Raw genomic sequence first — 26324 nt, 5'->3', positions numbered from 1 at the left:
CTAGATGAATAATCATAAACAATTCTATATGCTGATTGTATTAATATTCTCAGAAATATTGATAAACTGAACAAACTGTCAAGCATATACCAGCTTAAAAAAAAAAAAAGATGAGATTCGAGAGTCTACTTTCCATGTTAAATCTCTCTACTATATTGTACTGTTCCTCTAATACAATTTGGTCTAGCCTTTGCTTTTTGAATAGTTGATAGCTCTCAAAATCAGGTTTTGTAGTGCTTTACAACCTTTCAAAACACAGAAGATTTCAGAAGCCCCCAGAGAGAATCCCTGTATCTTCTTGGTAGGCCTACTAACCAAAAGTTTTTTCATTGAGCTTTATTTTCTATAATTTGTGTTATGAAAACAATTCTTTTTTTCAATCTCAAATATAAAAGTGTATTATAGTTTGAGTCAATCAAACCAGTCTCCCACCCTCACAAAATTCTTACTGAATGTAGTTATGGGACCAATTAGTGATTCTTTAATATTGTGGGAGATTAAGACGAAGTCTGAGAATATGATGAAGGTTGTAGGAAAACTAACCCCCCAGAAGAAAAGCAAAACAAACGGAATTCTAGATACAATTTCAGGATAGTTATGAACTCTGAAGTCCAATCACCTACTATTGGAAAGATTTCAGGTTAAAAATCCGCTAAGAAAACTAAATTCTCCAGGAGCAAGGACTATCATATTGGCTTATCATGCCTTGCACGTTTCAGTGTACACAAAAGCTATGTAAGAAATATTCGCTAATTAATAACTCATAAAAATAATCAGAAAACAAGACATCCTTTCTTCCATTCGGGTCCTTTAGGAAAATGACTTTAAAAGTCTGAAATCCCCTTTCATAGTGACATTAATGATCTAACATCAATAACTCAAAATCTATTATTTTGCTATTCACTTGTGGACCACACGGCCATTCACTAATCCAGGTCTTTTCTTCTCCCCGTTGGTCCTCCACTCCCTTCAAACTCAGGGCTGCCTCCTTCGCATCCCACGAGCTACACCCAGAACCCCACTAAATCCAGGGAGACAGAAAATAACGGATGCTACACGAAGCACACACCCTCAGAGCAGGTAAGGGGGCATCCAGGGACGGCTACAACTTCCGGACGAGTTCCTCACCATGGCTAGAAGGGAAGAGATTTACCTCAAGTTTCAGGAAAGAGGTGGCGATTGCTCGCACAGGACTGGGACCAGCTGCCAAGAAGCCTCCTAATCTCCCCGTCACCATAGTGACTTCCAAGAGCAAGACTCCCTGCCTCTTCTCGCGAGAGTTCCCCAAGGCGCGTCATCGGAGCGGGCCCTACACCCCGCCCTTCAAAGCCCGCCCTCTGCTTCAGGGGCGTGATTGAGCTGGAGCCCTGCCTCCAAGTGTGGGCGGAACCCTGTTCTGTGTTTTTTCCTACTTCTCGAAACTCCAAAGGTTATTTGTTCAAATAACTATCAAAGTTATGCCGCTGTGTCGGAACACAGAGAAAACATTCCCTCGCTCCTTTTCATTTAGCAGAAACTTCCCCGGCTGCCCGTGTCCGGCCGGGAGTGTACGCATGCGCAGGAGCGACTCGAAGATGGCGGTGGCAATCGCCGCACTTTTTTTCAAATTAGTGGCTCCCAGAAATCATTGCGCGCATTTGTAACGAATTTCCGTTCGAGTTTGTATTTTAGGCGCCATTTTCGAGTGAAGGACCCGGAGCCGAAACACCGGTAGGAGCAGAGGGGGTGGCGTAGCCAACCGTTTCCAGCCCCGTTCGGAGCGGACTGCCCCTCAGGTAAAGTCCTTTTTTTCCTGATTCGGTTGTCACGCTCGTACTTCCTGCCCGGCCGCGAGCGTCTGGAAAGTCGAGGCCTTGAGCGGCGAAGTCTGGGCTGAGGCTGCCGCCCGGAGATTTCTCGCTGTCACCCCTCCCCCCGCGGCCGCTCCCCGGCGGCCGGGGCTCCCGCGCGCACCTCCGGGGCGCCGCTGCTGCGAGCGCCTCTCGAGGGGGCGCCGAGCTTCGAGCGTCTCCTCCAAAAGTCCTGCGCTCCGTCTGGGGAAGGGCGTCGCCCCCTGCCCCCCTGCCTGTGGCTTCCCTGGGGGGAGAGGGCGGAACACCAGCTTCCGAGCCTTTACTGCTGACCTCTCGCGGTTTACTAGCCCGCGGGACTCCGCCCCGGGACGAGGAGCCCCTGGCACCCCGAGGTGACTGAGGCGGAGCGGGGCGCCGCGCTGTCCGCCCGGGGAGTGGCTGCTGTGGGTCCCAGCCGCCGGCCGCCCTTCCCCGTCGGGCTGCGGCGAGCGGCCGTCAACGGCGCCGGGAGCCCAATGGCGGGGAGAGGAGAGGGGCGGCGGAGCTGGGAGCCCGGCGAACCCGAAGCCCCAGCGAGCTCCGAGTCGGGTGCGGGGATGTCCGAGGCGGCCGGCGCGCGGGCGCGACTTGTTTCGGAAGTGGGTTGGAAGACGGTCCCGCACACTGGCACCGCGGGCGGGCGGGCGCCTGTAGTCGGAACCACCCGAGCAGTCGCCCAGCCCTCGAGTGCGGTTCGCGGCCCCGTCTAGGTTTCCCCCCCGCTCCGTGGGTCTCGTTAGGAACACCGATCCTGCCCTGTTGACACTGGGGTTTGTTGTGACTTCTTTCCTGAAGACCTGCGCGCCTCGGATGGGATGTTTGAAAACGGAGCTCTCGGAACCTGTGGCCGCGACGGGCTTCGGAAAGTGGAGCAGGCAGTGGCGGGTGGGCTTCGGGCTGAGCGTCCCGTCGCGCCTGCAGCCGGGGAGGTGCGGGCGCGAGCGCCGGGCAAGCGACAGGCTGCTTGACTTGCTGCCCACGCTCTCCGACCGCAGCTACCATGCCTCGGAAAGGCACCCAGCCTTCCACCGCCCGGCGCAGAGACGAAGGGCCGCCGCCGACCCCAGACGGCACCGGCAGCGACGCGGAGCCCGAGCCGCCGTCCGGCCGCGCCGAGAGCCCGGCTGCCGGCGCAGGTGAGTAACCCGCTGCAGCTCCGCAGGAACGCGCGCGGGGGGACGGGGTGCGTCTGCGCCCAGCCTGAGACCGGCTGGGGTTGCTGGGCGCGGGCCAGGGGCTGCGGACTTGACCTCTGGAGGTCCCGCGCCGGCCCCGTAGCGAGTGCAGCTCAGGAAAGCCGCCCGGCGCTATTCAGATAGGACTCGCGTGCAATTTCCGTGTAACGGTGCCGGAGGGGATGGGGGCGAGCAAACGGCTTCGATTGCGATTTTGTGGTCTTTTAAAATGGCACAAACACCTTTATTGTATTTCCACTGAGATTTTGCTAGGGTAAGCTAGGACCCGTTGGACTCTTTTCATACAGAACCATGAACGGTACGAAGTTCCTTGACCCTAACCTAATCTCCGTGGTCTTAGAGTGCTTTTAAACAGGTGATGATTCCTTTGAAACTACTGTAGTTCTTGTGGGTCCGGAATTTGGCGACATTATGAAACCCCTGAGACAGTGTCAGCGACACTTGTAAGTTTCCAAAGTGAATAATCCAAGTGACCAACAGAGCCTTAGAATTTAACTCCTGTTTAGGATGGGTAGCAAGGGATCAGCGTGTGGTTTTTCCAGATCTGGTTTCTGATGTAGTGTTTTGACTCCTAAGAGGTATACTTAAAAAATATTTAGTAACTGATGGCATTTCCTTTTTAGTAAAACCAAGCCGAAAGTAGAATCTTATCCCTGTGACTTTAGGGTAATACTATATTTTTGTGGAAGACATAAATGTCTGGTTTTCATAAGTAGTATCCCTCCTTTCCATTTTTTTTAGGATTAGCCAGAAGTAATCTTCCAAACTAATTGCACTAATGTACACTTCTCCCCTCCCCCCTTGCCTTCCCTATCCTTCTTTGACTTAGAGACTCCAAGTGAGGAACTTGATAATAGAAGTTTAGAAGAAATTTTGAATAGTATTCCCCCTCCCCCACCTCCAGCAATGACCAATGAAGCTGGAGCTCCACGGCTTATGATAACTCATATTGTAAATCAGAACTTCAAATCCTATGCTGGGGAAAAAATCCTGGGACCTTTCCATAAGGTATTTGTACATTTTAAAACTATTGTAATACATCTTTATTGCAAGATCTTTCCACTTTTTGTGGAATGGTTAGAATTAGAACATCGTCTGATTTAAGGTATTGTAGCTTGCAAAAGGAGAACATAATATAGAAAATGTGTCTTCTAATAATGAAAATTTTTACGGCAAATAAAAGCGAAAACAAAATTAGTGTTAATATGACCGTCTAAATTTTTCTTTTCTTTTTATACAGCGCTTTTCCTGTATTATTGGGCCAAATGGCAGTGGCAAATCCAATGTTATTGATTCCATGCTTTTTGTGTTTGGTTATCGAGCACAAAAAATAAGGTCTAAAAAACTCTCAGTACTAATACATAATTCTGATGAACACAAGGATATTCAGAGTTGTACTGTAGAAGTTCATTTTCAAAAGATAATTGATAAGGTAAGGGGCTTCTGCTATTCGGTTATTTGCAGCTTCAAGTAAGGAAAACAGAGAAGAAAACTTCAATACTTTGCACATTTGATTGTTTTTGGCTTAAATCAGCTTTTAAAAATTTTAACTAAAGCAAAAGAGATGGTAATTTTAATTAACTGTGTAACGATTTTTTTCTTTTTGAGGAGTAGGGGTTCCTGTTAATAAATTTTTTAGCCGGAGAAATGAAGTATAAATAGCTCATAGTAATCCTTACACTTTCTGGACAAAACATTGAGCAGTTTTAGGATACTGAGTGCTAAATAGGCATTCTTTTACTATAAATTTGAGCTCAAATTTTAAAAGTTATATTTTTAATTGCTTAGAATAAATTTACTAAACTTGAAAATTTTTATGGTTGAGTTATTTTTACCAACACCATTATTTCAGTGCACACTGAGGTTAGTTTATTTGTGGTTTTCTATGTCTGTGATATGATGAGCTTTTCTTTGGTTGGAACTATTTGATTCTGTTGATTTTTTTTTTTTTCTTTTCTGTTTAATGAATAATTTTAGGAAATTCGTGAATCAAAACTGATTAAATAGAGCTCAAAAATAAAACAACACGTATAGTGAAATTGGGGAAATGACTTGGTTTCTGGGCTTTTTTTTTTTTTTTTTAGCATGAAGGGCTTTAGTTGCACAGAAGCATCTAGTTTATTAATACATTTTGTTGAGTAATTTGGATTAGAAAATAGATTGCCAGTAAATCAGATGTTATTCTATTGCTATTAGCTTTGATTCATCTATATTTTTAAAACAAAGCTTCAGTATAGCAGAGCTTTTACGGTCAGGGAATGTGAGTTTTAGTATTAAATCAGGAATTATTGATTCTTTATGGTTGTTCTCTTTACCTTTGATTAAATCTGTCAACATGATTTAATTAGATGGGTGAGTTTGTTTTGGGTGTGATGGGATTCTTGTCCATCAGCTCTTCAAATACGATTTTAGGTTTGTTTGGGGATGGGTTTTTTGGTTGGTCTCTTTACTTTTTGGTTTTTGTGATCTTTGAGAAAGGTGCCAACTTGGAAAAGTGTTCTTTGCCAAGCAAGGTTATTTCTGAGAATTGCTGCCAGTTTGTAAGCATATTCAGTGAAGTTTTTAATCCACAGTATTCATTTCCGTATGAACTGAGTGAAATTTGAAGCAGACCTGTGACTTAATACCAACACTTGTTTTCTGGTTTTGTTTTTCCTCAAAACAGGAAGGAGATGATTATGAAGTCATTCCTAACAGTAACTTTTATGTATCCAGAACGGCCTACAGAGATAATACTTCTGTCTATCATATAAGTGGGAAGAAAAAGACCTTTAAGGATGTTGGAAATCTTCTTCGAAGCCATGGAATTGACTTGGACCATAATAGATTTTTAATCTTGCAGGTGAGATTATTAAAGACTTCAGAAGGTCTTTCTTATTACTTTTTCCCCCCCAACAATGCCAGAGAGGTTTCCCCTGTTGGATGAATCCTGTGTTTTGAGGCCTTAAAGTACTGTAGCAGCACATCATGGTTTACATAATATAGTCAAGATGCGAATCATAATTTGCTGCTCTAGAAATTTAAGGAAACACACTCAAAACTGGATTTTTATCATCTGATGCTCATTTTATGTTTAGATGGACTGACTGACTTGTTCCGCTCTAGCAGCACGTAAATATTGGCGTAGTGAAATAAATATTAAACACCAATATTATTGTGCTGCTTTAGCGTGACAGGGATATAACAACTATTTAACACTTCTGTTTGTATTTCCCTTTAAAATAACATTTTAAATGAGTTTTATTCTCTTTTAGTAGTCCTCTTTTTTTTCTCTTCTAATATATAGCAAAAAAAAAAATTACACTACTGTTTGACAAATTTACATGAGCACCTAACAGATGTAGTCATCTTAACACTTAGAATGGATACTGGTTAACTAAAAGTTTGTTCAAATTGTTTTTTGTGTAGAGTAGCCTGTTTTCTTGAACTACTATTGGTCAATTAGAAGGAAACCTTAACATTATATTCTTAAGTATCACAACTCTTACAGAACAAGTCTTTTTAAAAAGTGTAAAATTAAGTACTTGATAATTCTGTTGATTTTTATTAGAAATCCTGTATTGAAGTAATGGTATATTTTACCAGCATTGCTTGATTAGAAAAACCCTTTCTGTTTTCCTGTGTCTTAACTTTGAACCAAAAATATTTTTTAGTATATCACCATAACTTCTCAGACATTTAAAAATTAAGAGTATCTCATTTTCCTATGTCCTTTCCAGCATAACTAAGAGCATGATAATAAAACCAAAATTATTTTTTGATGTAGAAATTACTGTTAATACCTTATAGTGTCATATGCTACTGGTTTTAAAATAAGGTGAAAATTTTGATTAGATACTAAAAGTTTTGTTAGAATGAGTGTTCACAGTAAGAAATTTGTAGAATTTAATCCCTATTTTCATTTTAGTTTTTATTCTTAAAATATGTTTGTAGAAATAAAACTTTCAGGCTTTTATAACAAATAAGACAACTCTTGTCATTCTGGAAAAACTTTGAATTTATGTAAATGTGGAATTAAAGGATGGTTTTGTGTTTTTTTTAATGAAATTGAACTGCTTTATAGATTTTAATATTCTGGGACTTGGTTTGGTTAATTAAATATTAAAAAGTTATGTCCCTATATAATATACTAAATTTTATACCATTTTGTAGGAAATTGTCTTTTGCTTACTTACAACAGCATTTTAACCATTTTACCAAATTTTTTTTATTTCATGCAATCTCTCTATATGTGATTCAATAATAAAGGGAACTAATAATGTAATAATTTCCCAAAGGTAATTAGAATGATCTTTAAGATACCTTGTCATTGTGATAATCTGAACCTTTAGGTGATCTTAATTAAATGGTTAAAAATATTTCATCCTAAATAATATCTAGGTAAACTTTAAGAGTGACACAGATTTAATTTGATTGTATTAAATTTACAGAAAACAACCTTAGGAATTATCTGTTAGGAAGAAGAAACAGATTGGACTAGATAGAATTAATGTTGCCCTATTAAAAGTTTGAGCAAAGTGGCAGTGGTTTCTGTGGATTTGTTAAATAATTTCTCACCAAAATCTTAGACACTTATGTAGAGGTTTAAAGCATTTGAAGGTAAGTAAGAATGTGGTTCTTATTACCTTGTTTCATATTGGATGATATTTATCTTTTAAATTATCTGATTGAGAAGGCTGGAAAATTGTAGAAAATGTCACTGCTACCATCCCAGACATAAATTATTACCTTGAATAAAATTTATAGACTATTTGGACCATGATAGTGATTAACATTATTTTATATATTTGTTTACTAGGTTTTTCAAATAGGCTTTTCTACTATTTGAATCCATTTGAAATTTCATTCGTTCCTAATGAGGCACTATGCTAAGATACTATGAGTAATTTAAAGATGGCTAAACTCTATTTCTTGTCGTTAGGGACATTAGACATAACTTCAAAAGGCGTTAGATTTTGATAGACCATTGTTATTTTCCATGTTCGCACATTTTCCCATTTATATATGCCTTATTTGGGAGCCTTTGTCCTATTATAAATTGATTCAAACAAATAGTTTTACTAGCTCTGTAGCATTTCACAGGTATCTAACTTAAATTATTAGTTTAACTGGTTTTAGTGCAATTGTAAACACTTGAGAACTGTTATTAGCACAGCTTCAGTTTTGGCAGTTTTCAACTCTTCTTTTTGTCTTAATATTACAAAATCTAAGTTAAATTTTAAACTAGGGGTTTTTTTTTTATTCTTTTTTAATTTCATAATTAGGAGATTGGATTAATTTGGGCCTGAATTCTTGCCTATTCATAATACTTCTTCTTCTTTCCAACATATTTATCCTAAGGTTAGCATGACATATAAACTATTTAGATTATAGTCTTTTAGTCTGTAAGATAAGTCTGTACTATGATATCAAAAAAAAATTCAACCTCATAATATCTCAGTTTTCCAAAGGTCTGAGTCAACAGCCTCATTTATGAAGGAAAAGTAGGAAGCTGCCCCAGATAAACCAGAATAGATACCAAAAATGTCCAGTTGTTGAAGCATACTGTTTCTATTTATGTAATTATTTTAGGTAATAACCTTAATGAAAATGGTTTCTTGCCCTCTGGTAGCTCACAGAGAGCAAGATAGAGTTGAAATGTGTTGGCAGAAGATAAAGAATAATTCCAAGTAATAAACGTATTTTCAAGGCAAAATAATTTATAGCCTGGTAACTAACTGAACCATTTCATCTTGATGCATATACCCATCTTTATCTTAGGGATCATTGTGGCATTATTTGAAATAAAGCTTTATTATAGCTGTGTACAACTTGAATTATCTATAACATATGCTTGCTAAAATTTGGATTATATTTGAATAAGGCTAAAGGGCATCTTACCTGTTTGTTCCTTTTAGGTTTTATAGCTGTATAATTATAAATCAGATTATCACAGAATGATATAACAGTCACAGTATCCTTGTTTGCCACCTAACAAAGCTTTCAATAAAGACTTGACCCCTTGGTGTCCTACAGAAGCTTGTTTGCTATTTTTGTTATTGTTAAACATACTTCATATTTGTCACTGTTGCTTAATGTCCTTGATATAGTATTTACATAATTTGAAACATAGGTATCCTATAGTAAGTAAATAACGGGGATAAAAGTGGTTAAAGCCTTGTTTACTATGCTTTAAGTTACAGAAAATAAAGATAGCAGTGCAGGTCCCTATGAAACTGCCAGGTTCAGATACTAACAGCAACTTAAAACATGTTTGGTGTTATTATGCCACCACTGTTTATAATTTGAAACCTTGATATGGAAGGGTGACTTTGAATTCATGTGATGTTTTAAATTAGTTAATTGCTCTAAGTTTATATTTTATAATTTCAGATGAGATAGCTAAGTTTTCAGAAAAATAAGAAGGCACAGACTGTCAACCCAATGATTACACAAAAGATGACACCATATGAAAATAAAAGAAAGCAGATGGTACCAAGTGGTAAGGCAGGCAAAGGAATAAAAGGAAAGTCCAAGGTTGTCACTGGAATATCCAACAGTCCAAATAGTCAAAGGATGAATAAAGACCTAATTGTTTTTATGGTGCGTTGACTTAATAGTGCTAATCTGATAATACAGTAAGGTTGGGGGGAAAAAAGGAATGCAGTATGTTATAACAGTTCAAAGCAATGTTATATAGGTCTTGAGATGAAACTATTTTGATTCTTAGGTATCCTTTTCATTTATTTTAATTTTGAGATTTATTTATTTGAAAGCCACTGAGACAGGGGGAAAGACAGAGGGAGATCCCCCATCTGCTGATTCACTCCCCAAATGCCACCAGGCTAGGCCAAACCCAGGAGCCTGGAACTCCATCCAGGTCTCTTATGTGGGTGCAGGGACCAAACGACTTGGGCCATCTTCTACTGCCTTCCCAGTCAGTGTTGCAGAGAACTGGGTGGGGAAGTGGAGCAGTGGGGACTCAAACTGGCAACCATTGCAGGTGGCAGCTTAACCCACTTCACCATGGTACCAGCCCCATATTTTACTTTTTCCTAACTGAACAACCTTATTATAGGAAATCATACCTGTGTATCAATTTTATTTGGGAAGGAAGAACAGAAAACCAAAAGAGCAATTACTAAGCTTTACCCAAAGCTAGGCTACTTTCCTAATAGCTGTACTCCATCTCTTCAAGAATGTAGGCAGGCAAAGTGTGATGCTTTTGGTAAAAAGCAGTGTGAGCTGTTAAATTGAATCCCATATTTTGGATATCTGCAAAGTATATGCTTAAATAGTACTTTATGACCATGTGACTTTTGGCATAATTTTTATTTCATATTAAAATGGACATGTTCAGATGTTCAACTTTAATTAGTATATATTATTAGAGTAATAGGTGTCAGTATTATTTGAATTATAAATACTAACACAAAAGGTTAAATCCCCTGTGGTTGATTCTGTGCCAAGTTAGCAAATGTCTGGAGATAGTTTGAGTAGTTACTGATGAAAAAAGTAAGTGCTTGCTGGCATCTGGTGAGGAGGGGTCACTGTTCATTGCTCTGTGATGCTTAGCCTAGGTCTGCACATCAAAGAATATCTAGCCCCAAATATCAGGAGTGTCACCGTTGACCAGCCTTACCTAGATAAGAACTTCAAGGAAGACTTATAAGTTCATTCTGTTAGCATAGAAAGCTTTGGGCATTCTTCCAGGTTTATATACTAAAAATTGAACTTGCTGCAAGCATTTAAATAGAACTGATAGTTAAGAAGATAAACTAAATAAATGATCTGTATTTTAATTTACATATTGTTCCACATGAAATAGCCTGAAAATTGTGGATAATAGCAAGCCTTTTGGATAATAATTTCTCTTTAGATTTGGGTAGTCATATACTGCTATTGGGTTATCAAAATAGGAAAAAAGTGATGATATGTATAAAAATATTTAAAATAGTGTCTTTCAAGTAGATACAAAGAATATTTTACTTTAAGTTCATGTCAATACAATGCTTTGTTAATTAACAAATTTACCCCAGATTTTTTAGGTTTGGTCATGCATTTAGGAAATGAGGATTGCAAAGGGTGTAATTGAGAAACAATAATATGCTCTTTTTAATGTCATTTTTCTTCATCTAGTTTTTTTTCCTGGAAATCATAGGCTTTTGGTTCATTTTTCCATTTGCCTGTCCCTTCTGTTGTTCATACAAGAGAGTAAAAACAGGTTAATTCTGTGAAGTAAAGTATACCAGCATTTTGCCCAAACATGTTCAGACAATATTCTCTCCACTGTCAAACTAAATGGCTGCCTGGCACTTAGCTTTGAAGGTTACTGACTGAATTTTTTTTCCTGTTCATCATTGAACTATATAAATATAAATAAATAAGGTTAATCTTTACTATAGTTAAAAGTTATATTGTGGCAAAAGTTCTGATGTTATATTTACAAGTGTCATTAATTTTCTCTAGTAAGATAGATGAACTTATTAAGGCTCTTATTCTTAAGAAATTAGAACATTAAGTAACAAAACTGAAAAGATAAATTTATTTTGATGTGATAAATTTTTTAGCTCTATGCATATTCATATGTATATAATTACATAGAGAAACTACACTAACCACTTTGAGACATGGTTCCTAGTCTGGTTTGATTGTGAAGGTTCTTTGAAAGTTCTCTTAAGAACAGGAGCTCTGATTATGTCATTAACAGTTGATATGTTGCCGCTGTAATCAGAGTGTAGATCATAAAAAAATGTTAAATTTGCTTACTGAAAAAGTTAAGCTTTATTTATATTGAAAGAACATACTAGGTGAGGAATCTTCTCTTGGCTTTGTGTGTGTATAGCCATTCATTATAGTTTCATAAGAATTTAAAGGAGTATAAATACTTGCATGCACATCTAAAATTAAAATTTAGTGTGGAGAGGACATTTTTATTTGTACTTTATTAAATCTCTTGAAACTACTTGATGTACATCATTACTATAGGGTGTGCTAATTGCTCCCAATTTGCACTTAAGATTGATTTAGATAAATATATACAAAGAATATGAAATGTGGCTTCTTTTAAAGGGTGAAGTTGAACAGATTGCTATGATGAAACCAAAAGGCCAGACTGAACACGACGAGGGTATGCTTGAGTATTTAGAAGATATAATCGGTTGTGGACGACTAAATGAACCTATCAAAATTTTGTGTCGGCGAGTGGAAATATTGAATGAACATAGAGGAGAGAAGGTGAATCTTCTGTAGACTTGTAAATCAGAATGTTTCAATTGTGGATTAACAGATTTTACTGAGTTATGTTATATCATAGAAGTGTTTACTGTGTTAGATTGAACTTTCTATTTTATATGGTAAACATTTATATAAACATGCTTATTGTTTTTATTTAATGTTGGTGGCATATTTTAAACTCATTGAATGTATGAAATATGTATTCAATGTTTAAATTTTTAATTTTTATAGTTAAACAGAGTTAAAATAGTGGAAAAGGAAAAGGATGCCTTAGAAGGAGAAAAAAACATAGCTATTGAATTTCTTAAGTTGGAAAATGAAATATTTAGAAAAAAGAATCATGTTTGTCAATATTACATGTAAGTACCTTAATTTATCAATTTTTGTGTTAGTTTTAATGAATGTCAGCCTCTCTTTCCTTGTACTAGGGAATTGTGAAGGCTGGAGTGAAAAATTCTAAAAATTGTTTTATGCAATTAATCATTAGTTACGTACCAGATCACTTAAGTTGACTTTATAGTATCTTTTAAGTTGAGAGGTGGGATCAATCACAAATGTTTATTACTAAATACTTTTAGCTGTGCTACAGAACCTGTGAATAAGGGAGAATATATTCTAAGACACCCACCCACCTTACCCCCAGTAAATGTGCAAAAAACCACAGATAGTACTGAACTGTGTATATGCAGGGATCCACAACAAGTTCATGGACAATCTTTAGAAAAAACTGTGCACAGGATTTCAAAATTTACTTTATACTAAGATAAATTTACCTTTTAATTCCATTTTCTGTGAGAGGAGGAGAAATCTTTTCATCCACTGGTTCACTTGCCAAATGATTTGCAACAGCCAGGGCTGGGCCAGGTGGAAGCCAGGAGCCCAAACACTTTGGCCATCTTCCTCTATTTTTCCAAGAGGATTAGCAGGGAGCTGGATGGGAAGTGGGGCAGCGGGGTCTCGAAATGGCGCTCATGAGATGCTGGCATCTCAGGCAGAGGTTTAACCTACTATGGCACAGTGCTGGCCCCATTCTGAGTACTTTTTGAAGTGTCTTCACATACACTGGTTTGTTTTCTATGTGCCTTGCAGCATTCCCACCCCACCCAGTACTAGAATCATTCTGTCCCTCTGTTATGCTGTTGTCCCTCTTTGTCATTACTACTCTTGTACTCTGGAGACATTACAAAGTAATAAAATAAGGGTAATTTGGACACAAATTTTGTGTTACTGTGACAGTTGGTCTGATAACTAAGAAGTAGTAGCATATATGTTATGGATGCAAAAGGGGGAGCATTATGTCTCTGACTAGGTGGAGTGGAAAAGTGCAGAGTTCTATCACACTACTGTGAATGGCACAAAATGTCAGATTTATGAGTTGACTAATATTTTGACTATTTCGTATTTTTATTGACTTTAATATTTTTGATTAAATATTTAATAATTTTGGGTTAAAGTTAACTGAAACCAATAAAAATAAAATCATAAATGTGAGGGAACTACTAGAGTTTTTTTTAATCAATATACTGCAGATCTAAAATTTACAGTGAACCTATTTTGCTCTTAAATTTTACCCTTTACCTTTCCCCCGTTATGTAGCCTTAAGTACTTGTAAATTGATGGTAGTTAGGACTACTTTAGAAAAACAACTGATTTTACATAGGATAAAATAATTTTAGAAGTACCATTTTAGGGTCCCTAATTCCTTTTTTTTCTCCTAGTTACGATCTTCAGAAACGAATTGCTGAAATGGAAACTCAAAGGGAAAAAATTCATGAAGACACCAAAGAAATTAATGAGAAAAGCAATGTACTGTCAAATGAAATGAAAGCTAAAAATAAAGCTGTAAAAGATGTAGAGAAGTAATAATCTTTTGGAAAGTACTATACAAGTGTTTAGATTCAGTTCATTTTTATTATGTGTATGTCCATATATAAAGTTACTGTCAGCACATTGAGAATATAATACATTTAACAGTGTAAGAAATGCACTCCTTTCCCGTCCCCCCCCCCCCACCAAAAGCCTTCATTGCCTGTATTTAATTCATCATTTTCACAGATTGAATCCTATACTCTGAAGTCTAAAAGTAGTGGGATACGCTTCCCCCTAGTGGCAGAACACAATACAAGATGGTGAAAACAAATTTAATGATCCACGCACCTAATTTAGAGATAGAATTTGGCTTAATCTGAATATTCAAAATAATGACTGATAATTTACTTGTTTTGCTAGGAAATTGAATAAAATTACAAAATTTATTGAGGAGAATAAAGAAAAATTTACACAGCTAGATTTGGAAGATGTTCAAGTTAGGGAAAAATTAAAACATGCTACAAGTAAAGCCAAAAAACTGGAGAAACAACTTCAAAAAGACAAAGAAAAGGTAAGTATTGGGGGGGGGGGATGTCCTTAAAAGTTTATGTATAATTAATTATCATATCTAACTTTAATTATTTTTCATGGATATACTTAGCCCTGTCTTAGCCCTGTTGTTTCAGAGAATGAGTTAGGATTCTAAATCTTAAGGGTGTTCCAATTTGTCACTGAATGTGTTTCTTCCTTGGGGAAACCTTGAATCCATTGATGTTGAGCTTTAGAATCTACATTTACAATAATAATGTTAACGAAAACATTTGCCAAGCCAGCTTACTGTTAATTATGAAAAGATGTTTTTGATTAGGTATTATAGATTTTTTAATGAGATTTATTTCTTTGAAAGGCAGAATTATGGAGAGGGAAGGAGGGATGGACAGACAGATCTTCCATCCACAGATTCATTCCCCAAATTGCCACAATGGTAGGAGCTGGGCTGATCAGAAGCCAGTAGCTTCTTCCAGGTCTCCCACTTGAGTGCAGGGCAGCAGGTACTTGAGCCGTACTCCACTGCTCTCCCAGCCACATTAGCAGGGAGCTGGATAAGTGTAGCTGCTGGGACTCTATAACTGGTGCCCATATGGGATGCTGGCATCACAGGCAGCAGCTTTACTGGCTATGCCATAATGCCAGCGCTGGTATTACAGATTTTTTAAAATATCACCTGCCTTAAAAGAAAATAAGCTAACAGATCCGATAATTGAGAAGGCTACTAAGTGCTAGCATATATATTATGGGTACAAAGGGAAAAGATTTGTGTCCCTGGCAGAGGTGGATGGGAAGGTGTAAGATTCCATGATGGTGAATAGCATGAAATGTGAAGCTTATGAGTTATATATCTATGGAATTGTCTGATATTTTTGGACCATAGCTGGCTGCAGATAATTGAAATCACTAAAAGTAAAATCACATCTGAGGGAACTGCTATACTTTTTTTCTTCAGTTCATCTAACAGCAGTTATTAAGCAGCAGTTCATTCTTAAGGAAGGATAGAAAAACTTCATGATTTACAGGCAATTGATTTAGCTATTCAGTAAGTCAAAGAAAAAAAATGTTGCCAAAATAAAGATAAAAGCTAACTTACTAGGATCCAGACTCTGATAATTAACTTAGGTTTTCTCAAGCTGTGTTCACTGATTTCTCCAATAGTAACATACATGACACCTGAACTCTGTCATCTGAAAAGAACTTTGTTATATATAGTCATACAGCTTCTGCTTATATATAAGCATTTTCTGAATGTATTTGTTCAAAAGATAATTTCTGCTCAGTGCAGTTAGTAAGTATGTTGATGACTGTTTGGGGAATGTCGATTTTGGGAAATGTTAAACTATCCTAAAGAACAAGTAAATAAAATAACATGGACTTACAGAGCCATTAGCTTGTAGACATAAAATGGGGTTAAGTAACTACTCCCGGCTGGTAATAGCAGAATAAAATGTTAGTTCTACTTTGGTGACTTTGAAAGGGCAAAACTTCAAAAGATATTGGGATCTGAGGGAAGGAATATAAAAGATAATTTGTGGTAAGGTATGATATGCCATGAAAGGGTAATTAGGAAATTCTATGTGGTCAGTGCATTTTTTTGAAAGAATATAGAAATTAGAGTGATTGGTTAGGAAAACACTTCTTAAAGCCAGATACTTTGAATTGAATTATGAAGAAAACAAAGACCTATAAGACTTAAGAAATGTTGGTACTATTAGATAAACTAAAGGTATATGTTCTTATAACATTAAATTGCATTATAATCTTAGGTTGAAGAATTTAAAAGTATACCTGCCAGGAGTCAGAATATCATAACTGAGACAACAACTAGAAACAGCGCCCTTGAAATGGAAAAAGAGAAAGAAGAAGAGAAATTAAAGGAAGTTATGGACAGCCTTAAACAAGAAACACAAGGACTTCAGAAAGAAAAAGAAGTGAGATTTTTTTAGTTCATGTTTATTTTGCTTTTTTTTTTTTATCTTACTGGTTTTGTAATAATACTAACTGGGGCTGGTGTTGTGGCCACTGCTTATGACACACACTGACATCCCGTATCCAAGCACCAATTCTGCCTTTTTTTTTTTTTTTTTTGAAAGGTAGAGTTATAGACAGAGAAAGGTCCTCCATCCACTGGTTCACTCACATAATGGCCACAACAACTGAAGCTGGACCAATCTGAAGCCAGGAGCCTCCTACAGGTCCCGCACCTGATCCATCTCCTGCTGCCTTCCCAAGCACATTAACAGAGAGCTGGACTGGAAGCAGAGCAGCACCCACATTGGGTGCCAGCATTGCAGGCAGTAGCCCCATGCCACTACACCACAGCGCCAGCACCAGCTCTGCTATTCATCCAGCTTCTTGCTAATGTACCTAGAAGGCCAGCAGAAGATGGGTGTGCATTAGCAACCTCTTCCACCCCAAAATTCATGTTGGAGACCAGGATGAAGTTCCTGGCTCATGGTTTCAGCCTTGCCTAGCCTAGACCTGGCTATTTGGGGAGCAAACCAACAGCAAGAGATGGTAGATATCTCTATTTCCCCCAACTCTGCCTTCAAATAAATATATATTTTAAAAACTAAATAAAAAACAAGCTGTTGAGAGGGAAAAAATTAAATTGGTCAACATAGACTTCCCTTTTGTGTCCTGGTTTCCATTTAAAAGATGTTAATGAAATGAGAATTTGTAATAGTAGCAAATGATGGAGGTCAAATACCTTGATTAGGCCTATTGAATCATCACATTTTCTTTTCTTCTAAATTATTTCCTTGGTAAGTAATGTTGCTACCTGTATTTATCGCCTGAGGCCACTCATCAAAGTCTCCTTTTTGCTTCTGTAGCTGCTGTTGTTAAAAGCAATGGCTCTGTTAGTCTTGGTTCATATCCTAGGTGAATCACTATCTCTGATCTTGTGTGCAGGTTATTATGTCTTCAAGTCATCTTTCTTAAAATGAGGAAGTATCTACCTTATGAAAAGGAAATTTATATAAAATGCCTAGAAAGTAAGAAGTTAATTATTAGCTATTGAGATATTTTAGTGCATTGTTGATAAAAGACCAAAGGGTTGTCATATTGATGTGTGTTATGTACCCAACAAGAGTATCAACATGAACTTCACTTGCTTATTTATATTTGCCACAGCCTGTTTGACAATGCTGAAATTTTAAATATTTTAGCAGAAAATGGTAATGGAGTTAATTGCATAAAAGATTATATACTTTTTAGGATAACTGTTTAATAAAATAGCAATGGATAATATTGTAGATTTCATAATGAAATTTTTATGGATAGTGGGTTTTCATGTTTGTTCATTAATGTATATTGAATGCTTCTGTGTGTTTTGCATCCTGTGTTAATGGCAAAGCCAGGCCTTAAGTTTAGATGTCGTCTTCAGCATAACATCAAGATTTCCAACATAAATACATGAGGTATTTGAGGAAACTTTTCTGCTGAATAGTTCTTGTGAAGTCAGTTGGAAGATTTTATGTACATGAACATTAACAGGCAAAAAGTATTAGGCTATTCCAGGTGTAAGAATTGTTCCTATATACTGTGAACGTGGGATTTCTTAATTGGAATTTAAATTAAATGCCTTCTATTTCAGTTTAGGTCTGAAAATATATTTTGATTTAACGGCTTTGTATTTTACAGAACCGAGAGAAAGAGCTTATGGGTTTCAGCAAATCAGTAAATGAAGCACGTTCAAAGATGGATGTAGCCCAGTCAGAACTTGATATCTACCTTAGTGGTCATAATACTGCAGTATCTCAATTAAGTAAGGCCAAGGAAGCTCTAACTGCAGCCTCTGAGACTCTCAAAGAAAGGAAAACTGCAATAAAAGATATCGAGGCAAAACTCCCTCAAACTGAACGGGAATTAAAAGAGGTAAATCTTTGCTCTTCTGTATTTCACCTGAACATTGTTTGTCAGCCTGAGTTGTATGTATATTTTTTATTGCTTTTAACTTCAATATATAAAGTAACACGTGTATTTATTTTTACTCGAACAAAGTTTGTGTTTCCCAAAATCTAAGTGTAGGCAGTATTTGTAAGCAGAAATGAAAAAACATATATGATGCATTAACAGACAGTGTTTTTCTGTTTTTGAATTAATTGATGTGATTTCTCTGCTAAAATTCTTAATGTGTTCATCAGTGTCATCTTGTTTTGAATGAAGTAGGTCTAAGGAATTTCATAAACTTTTAATCTCAAGCCTCATTAGGCAGGATAGCAATGGAAAATCCTGTTTGAAAGGAAAGTATGCTGAAAAACAAATCTAACTATTTAATGAATGCTCAATATTTGGTCATGAAATTTCATAACCAAATGTGAATTAAATGAGTGACCCCATCTTCCTGATGATTCAGTTTCTTTCTAGATAAATTATACTACACCTTTTAATTTATACTGGTGTAATGGATAACATCATTTAAGGCCAAGATATGGGGAATAAAGCCAATTAGAAAAATTGACTGCTGATAGGTTGAAGATTGAGAAGCTGATTTTGGTACCTCTCCTGTTGGCAGCCTTACTTTTTTTTATAGTAATAAGACTGTTCCGGCTGGCGCCGCGGCTCACTAGGCTAATCCTCTGCCTTGCAGCGCCGGCACACTGGGTTCTAGTCCCGGTCGGGGCGCCAGATTCTGTCCCGGTTGCCCCTCTTCCAGGCCAGCTCTCTGCTGTGGCCAGGGAGTACAGTGGAGGATGGCCCAAGTGCTTGGGCCCTGCACCCCATGGGAGACCAGGATAAATACCTGGCTCCTGCCGTCGGATCAGCGCGGTGCACCGGCCGCGGCAGCCATTGGAGGGTGAACCAACGGCAAAAGGAAGACCTTTCTCTCTCTCTCTCTCTCACTATCCACTCTGCCTGTCCAAAAAAAAAAAAAAAAAAGACTGTTCCATCATCTTACCATCTTTGTCCCCTTCAAATCAGGATACACTGCTCCTAGAGGAAACTCATCCATATTTTACAAAAACAAAGCAGCATTTCTTGTTTCCTTTATTATAAAGTATCACAACAGACTGTATGCTGTGATTGGGCATATTTAGGCTCTAATACTTATGGATTTGTGTGTGTGTGGTTTTTTGTTTTTGTTTTTTTTTAGAAAGAGAAAGAACTTCAGAAACTCACACAAGAAGAAATAAACTTCAAAAGTCTGGTTCATGATCTTTTCCAAAAAGTTGAAGAAGCAAAGAGTTCATTAGCAATGAATCGAAGTAGGGGGAAAGTCCTTGATGCAATAATTCACGAAAAGAAATCTGGCAGGATTCCAGGAATATATGGACGACTGGTAAAGTAGATTTATTTGAGAATGAATTGAATGTTTCTGAAAGACACATATAAATTATTTTCTTACCTTGACCTGAACTGTAAATTGAGGGTCATTATACATGAAGTAACATTCATTTTTGTCTGAAATGACTTTTTTTTTTTAAAAGATTTATTTACTTGAAAGAGAGAGCCTCCATCTGCCAATTCACTCCTAAAATGGCCACAATAGCCAGGGCTAGGCCAGACCAAAGCCACAAGCCCAGAACTCTGTCCAGATTTCCCACATGGGTGACAGAGGCCCATGTACCTGGGCCATCCTCCACTGCTTTTCCAGGCACATTAGCAGGGAGCTGGATTGGAACTGGAGCAGCCAGAATGCAAACCTATGCTCAAAGCTCAAACGGGATGCTGGTATTGCAAGCAGTAACTTAACTTGCTGCACCATGGTGCCAACCTCAGAACACTCATTTTTATGAAATTTTGCTTTTATGAATAGTTTGTTATTTTAGTTTTGGTTAACAGTCATTGTATATATACTAGCAAAAAACTCATAGTGGCAAACAAATCTATAACTATTCTTTTTTGTAAAAATAAAAATTTTACATATTCTCAGTTTTATACCATTATACTTAAGGTTTTGACTATGGTTTAAAGAGATAAAGAAAGGAATATATATCTTCATATTAAGTGTTTCATAAAGTGACAAATTCTTTCATTTTGTATTCTTCAAATATTGAAACTGTATCTAAGCTTTAAAATATCGATTAGAAACTTCTGTAGTGATTGTCTCTGCAATCTTTATATACCCTTGTAATTTTTAATTGCTATGTGTATACAGGATTTCAACTAAAAGTAACAAAATTTACTAAAAATGAATAGTAATGAAATTATCCTGTGCTCTTTTTTTGCTCAAATCCTTAATAATATGTTGATTTTTCTCCCATCTTAATTATTAGGGGGATTTAGGAGCCATTGATGAAAAATACGATGTTGCTATTTCATCCTGTTGTCATGCATTAGACTACATTGTTGTTGATTCTATTGATACAGCTCAAGAATGTGTAAACTTCCTAAAAAGACACAATATTGGAGTTGCAACCTTTATAGGTTTAGATAAGGTAAGTATTTGTAACAAGCTACCTGTAGTTCAATTTTTAAAAGCCGAGTGTATGTTCCTTTTGATTTCTATAATATTCTGAATCCTGGTTAGGTTTTTGAGAATTATTTTAGGGTTGAGGCTTTTGTGAAAAAGAATTCTGAAGTGCCTCTGTTAAAGAAACTTCATCATCAATGACTACTTTTGAAACAAAACCTTCATGGAGGTACAATCCACATATGTTAAATTCAACATTTTAAAGTATGCAGTTCAGTGAGCTTTAGTATATTTATTCACAAGGTTGTTCATCTATGATCACTATCTAATTCAAGAATGTTTTCATTTTGTATAGATGAAATCATGTAGCTTTTTATGTATAGCTACATTTACTTAGGTTTTCAGGTTCATCCATGTTGTAGCATGGATCAGTCCTTCATTTTTTATTGCCACATGATACTAGTATACTACATTCTCTTTATCTCTTAATTAGTTGATGGACATTTGGGTCATTTCTACTTGTTGGTGGCTTCAGCAGTAACCCTGTGAATGTTCATTTACAAGTTATTGTGTGAACATATATTTTCAGTTCTGTAATATATTTATAGAAATGGAATCACTAAGTCTAATGGTAATTCTGCTTAACTTTTAAAGAACTACAAAACTTTCCACAGTAGCTATACCATTTCCCACCAGCATATATAAAGGTTTCAGTTTCTTTTTTTTTTTTTTTACAGAGTGGACAGTGAGAGAGGAAGGTCTTCCTTTGCCGTTGGTTCACCCTCCAATGGCCCCCCCAGCCAGCACACCGCGCTGATCCAATGGCAGGAGCCAGGTGTTTCTCCTGGTCTCCCATGGGGTGCAGGGCCCAAGCACTTGGGCCATCCTCCACTGTACTCCCGGGCCACAGCAGAGAGCTGGCCTAGAAGAGGGTCGACCGGGACTAGAAACCGGTGTGCCGGCGCCACAGGTGGAGGATTAGCCTATTGAGCCACGGCGCCGGCCCTGAAATTCTTAACTTCAGGTTATTCATTGCTAATATATAAATGTACGATTATGTTTTGTATCCTGCATTTTTTTTAAAGATTTTATTTGAAAGAGTTAAAGAGGTAGAGACAGCGAGTGATGGGGGTCTTTCATCCACTGATTCATTCCCCAAATGGCTGTAATAGCCAGAGCTGAGCTGATCCAAAGCCAGGATCCACGAGCTTCCAGGTCTTCTACTGGGGTGCAGGGGTCCCAGGACTTAGACCATTTTCCGCTGCTTTCCCAGGTGCATTAGAGAGCCGGATCAGAAGTGGAGCAGTTTTGACTCAAACCAGTGCCCATGTGGGATGCTAGCACTGAAAGCCAGTGCTCTAACCCACTGCACCCCAGCACTGGCCCCTATATCTTGCATTCATGCTAGAACTTGTTTATTGTGTTAATAATTGTATGTTGATTCCTTAGGGTTTTATATGTAAAAGTCATATTTAGAAATATGTTCATGTTTATGTATTTTTACTTTTAGATGGCAGTGTGGGCAAAAAAAATGAATAAAATTCAAACTCCTGAAAATACTCCTCGATTATTTGATTTAGTCAAAGTAAAAGATGAGGAAATTCGCCAAGCTTTTTACTTTGCTTTACGGGATACCTTGGTAACTGACAACTTGGATCAAGCCACAAGAGTAGCATACCAGAAAGATAGAAGATGGAGAGTGGTAACTTTACAAGGACAAATCATAGAACAGTCAGGTAATAATGCAGGCTTTTGTTTGTTTTCCCTGCCACTGAGTTTATTTGATCTTATTGGGGAAGACATGTAAGGCTGACTTCTCTTACTTGTTCACCAGGTACAATGACTGGTGGTGGAAGCAGAGTAATGAAAGGAAGAATGGGTTCATCGGTTGTCGTTGAAATCTCTGAAGAAGAGGTTGGTGTATATAAAATTGTAGTCCATACTTTGAAAAAAAAAAGCTACTGAGATGGAACATATGTTCTGCCAAATTTCAGTTATTTTAAGAAGATTGTACTCAAATTTTAAATAATTTTATGAATGATGGTGGAACTTTTATGTAAAATTCTTTGAAGTCCTAAAAACAGCATTAGTTAGAAAATAGTGTTCAAGGCCGGCGACTGGAGCCAGCATCCCATATGGGCACTGGTACAAGTCCCAGCTGTTCCAGTTCCCATCCAGCTCCCTGCTGATGGCTTGGGAAAGCAGTGGGAGATAGTGCAAATAAATGCTTGAGTTCCTGCACCCACAGGGGGGACAGGGAGGAAGCTTCTGATTCAGAAAGGCACAGTTCCAACTAATGCAGTCATTTGGGGAGTGAGTCAGCAGATGGAAGATCTCTCAGTCTCAATCTCTCCATTTGTAATGTTGTCTTTCAAACAGAAGAAACTCTTTTTTTTTTTTTTTTTTTTTTTTTTTTGACAGGCAGAGTGGACAGTGAGAGAGAATTCCAGTGAGAGAGAGAGAATTCCTGGGAATTGGAACAGCTGGGACTTGTACCAGTGCCCATATGGGATGCTGGCTCCAGTCGCCGGCCTTGAACACTGTTTTCTAACTAATGCTATGTTTTTAGGACTTCAAAGAATTTTACATAAAAGTTCCACCATCATTCATAAAATCATTTAAAATTTGAGTACAGTCTTCTTAAAATAGCTGAAATTTGGCAGAACATATGTTCCATCTCAGTAGCTTTTTTTTTTTTCTTCCAAAGTATGGAGAGAAAGGTCTTCCTTTACTGTTTCACCCTCCAATGGCTGCTGCAGCCGGCGTACCACACTGATCCAAAGCCAGGAGCCAGGTGCTTCTCCTGGTCTCCCATGGGGTGCAGGACCCAAGGACTTGGGCCATCCTCCACTGCACTCCTGGGCCACAGCAGGGAGCTGGACTGGAAGAGGGGCAACCGGGACATAATCTGGCGCCCTGACGGGGACTAGAACCTGGAGTGCCAGTGCCGCAGGCAGAGGATTAGCCTACTGAGCCATGGCGCCAGCCAAAATAAACCCTTTTTTAAAAAGGAAAATAAATGCTCAACATGCTTTTTAAATTAAATTTGGATTGTATAGATATTTTATAATTATTCACTTGCTGTTTAATATTTTTCACATAATTCCATTACATTATTTTTCTAGTACAAATCCTTTAATGTTTAAGTATAACAGTTTATGCATATTTCCAAATTTTATTTTAAGCAATTTTATTGCTACTTTGTATTCCTACAAGGACTATGTGAGAATGTAAGTGTGATACATGCTACACGTAATTTTATTTTGCTACTTTAAATCTGGCAGCACAGATTTGCTTATACACCAGCATCACCACAAATAATGAGTGATGCATTGTGCTATATAACGTTAAGAGAGCTAAAAGGTCACTAAGGCATAGGGCTCTTTCAACTTAGTTGTATTCTTAAGGGATTACCGTCAACCCTGTATTTGCAGTCTATAGTTGACCAAAATGTCATGTACCACATAACTATATCTTTTTCTTAAAATCATGTTCTCAGATATTCTGAATTCTTTTTTCCAAAGTAATATGCCTTGATTTTTTTCCCGTATTTTGAAATAGTTTATATCCTTCCACTCAAATGTTTGAATGCTATATCTTCACTGAAATAAGTGACAGTGCAACACTTGAAGTTGTCTTTCCATCTGAGTATATGATACAGAAATTAGCTGACCATCTCCCAAGCCTTAGGATTAGAGATTGAAATTAGGTTGTTTGGTTTCATTCTAGCTTGGTTTTCCTTCATTTATAAGTTGACTTTCATGTAAATCTGAAATGATTTTAGGAGAAATCTTACTCACTGGTATTTCCTTTGTAGCTAAATAAAATGGAATCACAGTTGCAGCGAGACTCTAAAAGAGCAATGCAAATCCAAGAACAAAAAGTACAGCTTGAAGAAGCAGTAGTTAAGTTACGACATAGTGAACGAGAAATGAGAAACACACTAGAAAAGTTCACTGCAAGCATCCAGGTACTCCGTGTGTATGTGTGTGTCCCTCCCCATACCTCTTAGCTGAAATTACTTAAATTCAGCAGCAGCTTATAAAACTTTTTTGAAAATATACGTACAGTATATTTTAAAAGGGAAGAAGAAGGTGAATCTCTAGGTAGAAAGTTTATTTCCTGATGATTTTGGTTTCCCAAACTGCTAATGGAAAATGTCGTGCCACGGTGTTGCTCCAGGCATAGTTACTCCAGTCTGTTTGTACATCGTGGAAAAACAACTTCCCTTAGCACCCACATCACCCTTTATATTTATTCTCTTTTCAAAGTGGAATGTTTTCTTGACTATGAAAAAGCAGTGCATATCTACTAGTGCACTGTTTTGGGTGTGTGGCAGGGTTTTTATTCTTGTTCGTTTTCATGTTTTAAACTGTCCAGATTATCATCACCTTCAATTTTGATGAAGAAATTGTTTGTATGTTGCGTATTTATAAATGTGGGTAGATGTAAGAGTATTTCCAAAAGTTTGTGGAAATTGAATGAAAAGATCAGTTGGTTGGTTTTGTTTTTTAAAAGACTTAGTTATTTGAAAGAATGAGATCTTCCATCCACTGGTTCATTACCCAAGTGGCCCCAACAGCTAGAGCTGGGCCAGGCTGAAGCCAGGAGCTAGAGACCCCATCTGGATCTCTCACGGGGGTGGCAGGGACTCAAGTATTTGAGCCAGCCTCAGCTGCTTCCCATGTACATCAGTAGCAAGCTGGATTAGAAGAAGAGTAGCCAGGACTCAAACCAATATGAGTTGCAGATGCCCCAAGCAATGGCTTAACCTGCTGTACCACAATGCTTAGCTCTAAGATTAGTTTATTTTGGAGCATGAAAATTTCATATGTAAGAGCTTTTCAAAAGAATTAAGGAAAATTGTGAATAAACTGAGTTAATTTAAATTTTACACCAAAAATTATTTTAATTTTACTTTCAGTGAACTTTTTGAAGTTCCTTTGTGCATATGCATGTGGCTTTTTAATGTCATACAGTTTTCTTTCCATCAGCAAGGGGTACATTTGTTTTCAGTTGCTGTTAAGTGTCTTGTTTGCATCAAATTTTGATAAATGTTTTTCTGTTATTATGTATGGCTGTTTAAAATATCCTTGTACACCAGATACACCTTTATACAGTCCTCCAACTGTTTCCTTAATTTTCTAAAAATGCAAGTATAGCACAGTATGTGTACAATGTTTAAAGCATTTGTTCCATAATATCAAATTATCCACAAAATGGGTTCTTGATCATGAACTACTAGCAACAAATACAATTACTGGGTTTTTTTTTTTTTTTTTACTTTTATTTAATAAATATAAATTTCCAAAGTACAGCTTTTGGATTACAGTGCCTTTTCCCCCCACATAACTTCCCTCC

General features: G+C 37.5%; 2 protein-coding genes and 2 non-coding genes across 12 annotated transcripts in view; 3 read left to right on the top strand and 1 right to left on the bottom strand.

Annotated features, from left to right (window-relative positions):
- IFT80 (intraflagellar transport 80) overlaps positions 1-1312 on the bottom strand; it is a 138140-nt gene extending 136828 nt beyond the window's left edge. For 2 of the 4 annotated variants that reach the window (XM_070072587.1, XM_070072586.1), the window contains exon 1: positions 1154-1311. The gene's annotated coding sequence lies outside the window, so the exon portion shown is untranslated. Of the gene's footprint in view, positions 1-1153 lie in introns of all 4 variants that reach the window. The other 2 variants (XM_070072588.1, XM_017346881.3) reach the window with 2 other exon arrangements.
- A 257-nt stretch (positions 1313-1569) lies between these two features.
- Positions 1570-26324, top strand: part of SMC4 (structural maintenance of chromosomes 4) — a 39860-nt gene continuing 15105 nt past the window's right edge. For 2 of the 6 annotated variants that reach the window (XM_070072584.1, XM_070072582.1), the window contains exons 1-16: positions 1573-1775; positions 2828-2968; positions 3858-4036; positions 4269-4460; positions 5694-5870; positions 12080-12244; positions 12476-12603; positions 13963-14103; positions 14474-14624; positions 16372-16536; positions 18251-18484; positions 19704-19889; positions 20827-20988; positions 22474-22699; positions 22798-22877; positions 24781-24933. In XM_070072584.1, coding sequence (XP_069928685.1) covers positions 2833-2968; positions 3858-4036; positions 4269-4460; positions 5694-5870; positions 12080-12244; positions 12476-12603; positions 13963-14103; positions 14474-14624; positions 16372-16536; positions 18251-18484; positions 19704-19889; positions 20827-20988; positions 22474-22699; positions 22798-22877; positions 24781-24933 — 2475 coding nt within the window. In that variant the 5' untranslated portion in view covers positions 1573-1775; positions 2828-2832. Of the gene's footprint in view, positions 1776-2627; positions 2969-3857; positions 4037-4268; positions 4461-5693; positions 5871-7510; positions 7628-9400; positions 9611-12079; positions 12245-12475; positions 12604-13962; positions 14104-14473; positions 14625-16371; positions 16537-18250; positions 18485-19703; positions 19890-20826; positions 20989-22473; positions 22700-22797; positions 22878-24780; positions 24934-26324 lie in introns of those variants that run through there. The other 4 variants (XM_070072583.1, XM_051818741.2, XM_070072585.1 and 1 more) reach the window with 4 other exon arrangements.
- Positions 5984-6043, top strand: MIR15B (microRNA mir-15b). Its single transcript, NR_162458.1, has one exon. It is a non-coding gene; the product is annotated as a microRNA mir-15b (primary transcript).
- MIR16B (microRNA mir-16b) lies at positions 6131-6195 on the top strand. The gene has a single exon (NR_162460.1). It is a non-coding gene; the product is annotated as a microRNA mir-16b (primary transcript).

Source organism: Oryctolagus cuniculus, chromosome 4 (genome assembly GCF_964237555.1).
Source record: "Oryctolagus cuniculus chromosome 4, mOryCun1.1, whole genome shotgun sequence".
Lineage (NCBI taxonomy): Eukaryota > Metazoa > Chordata > Mammalia > Lagomorpha > Leporidae > Oryctolagus > Oryctolagus cuniculus.
Note: the sequence above shows the minus strand (reverse complement) of the source record. Positions and strands in the feature narration are given on the sequence as shown.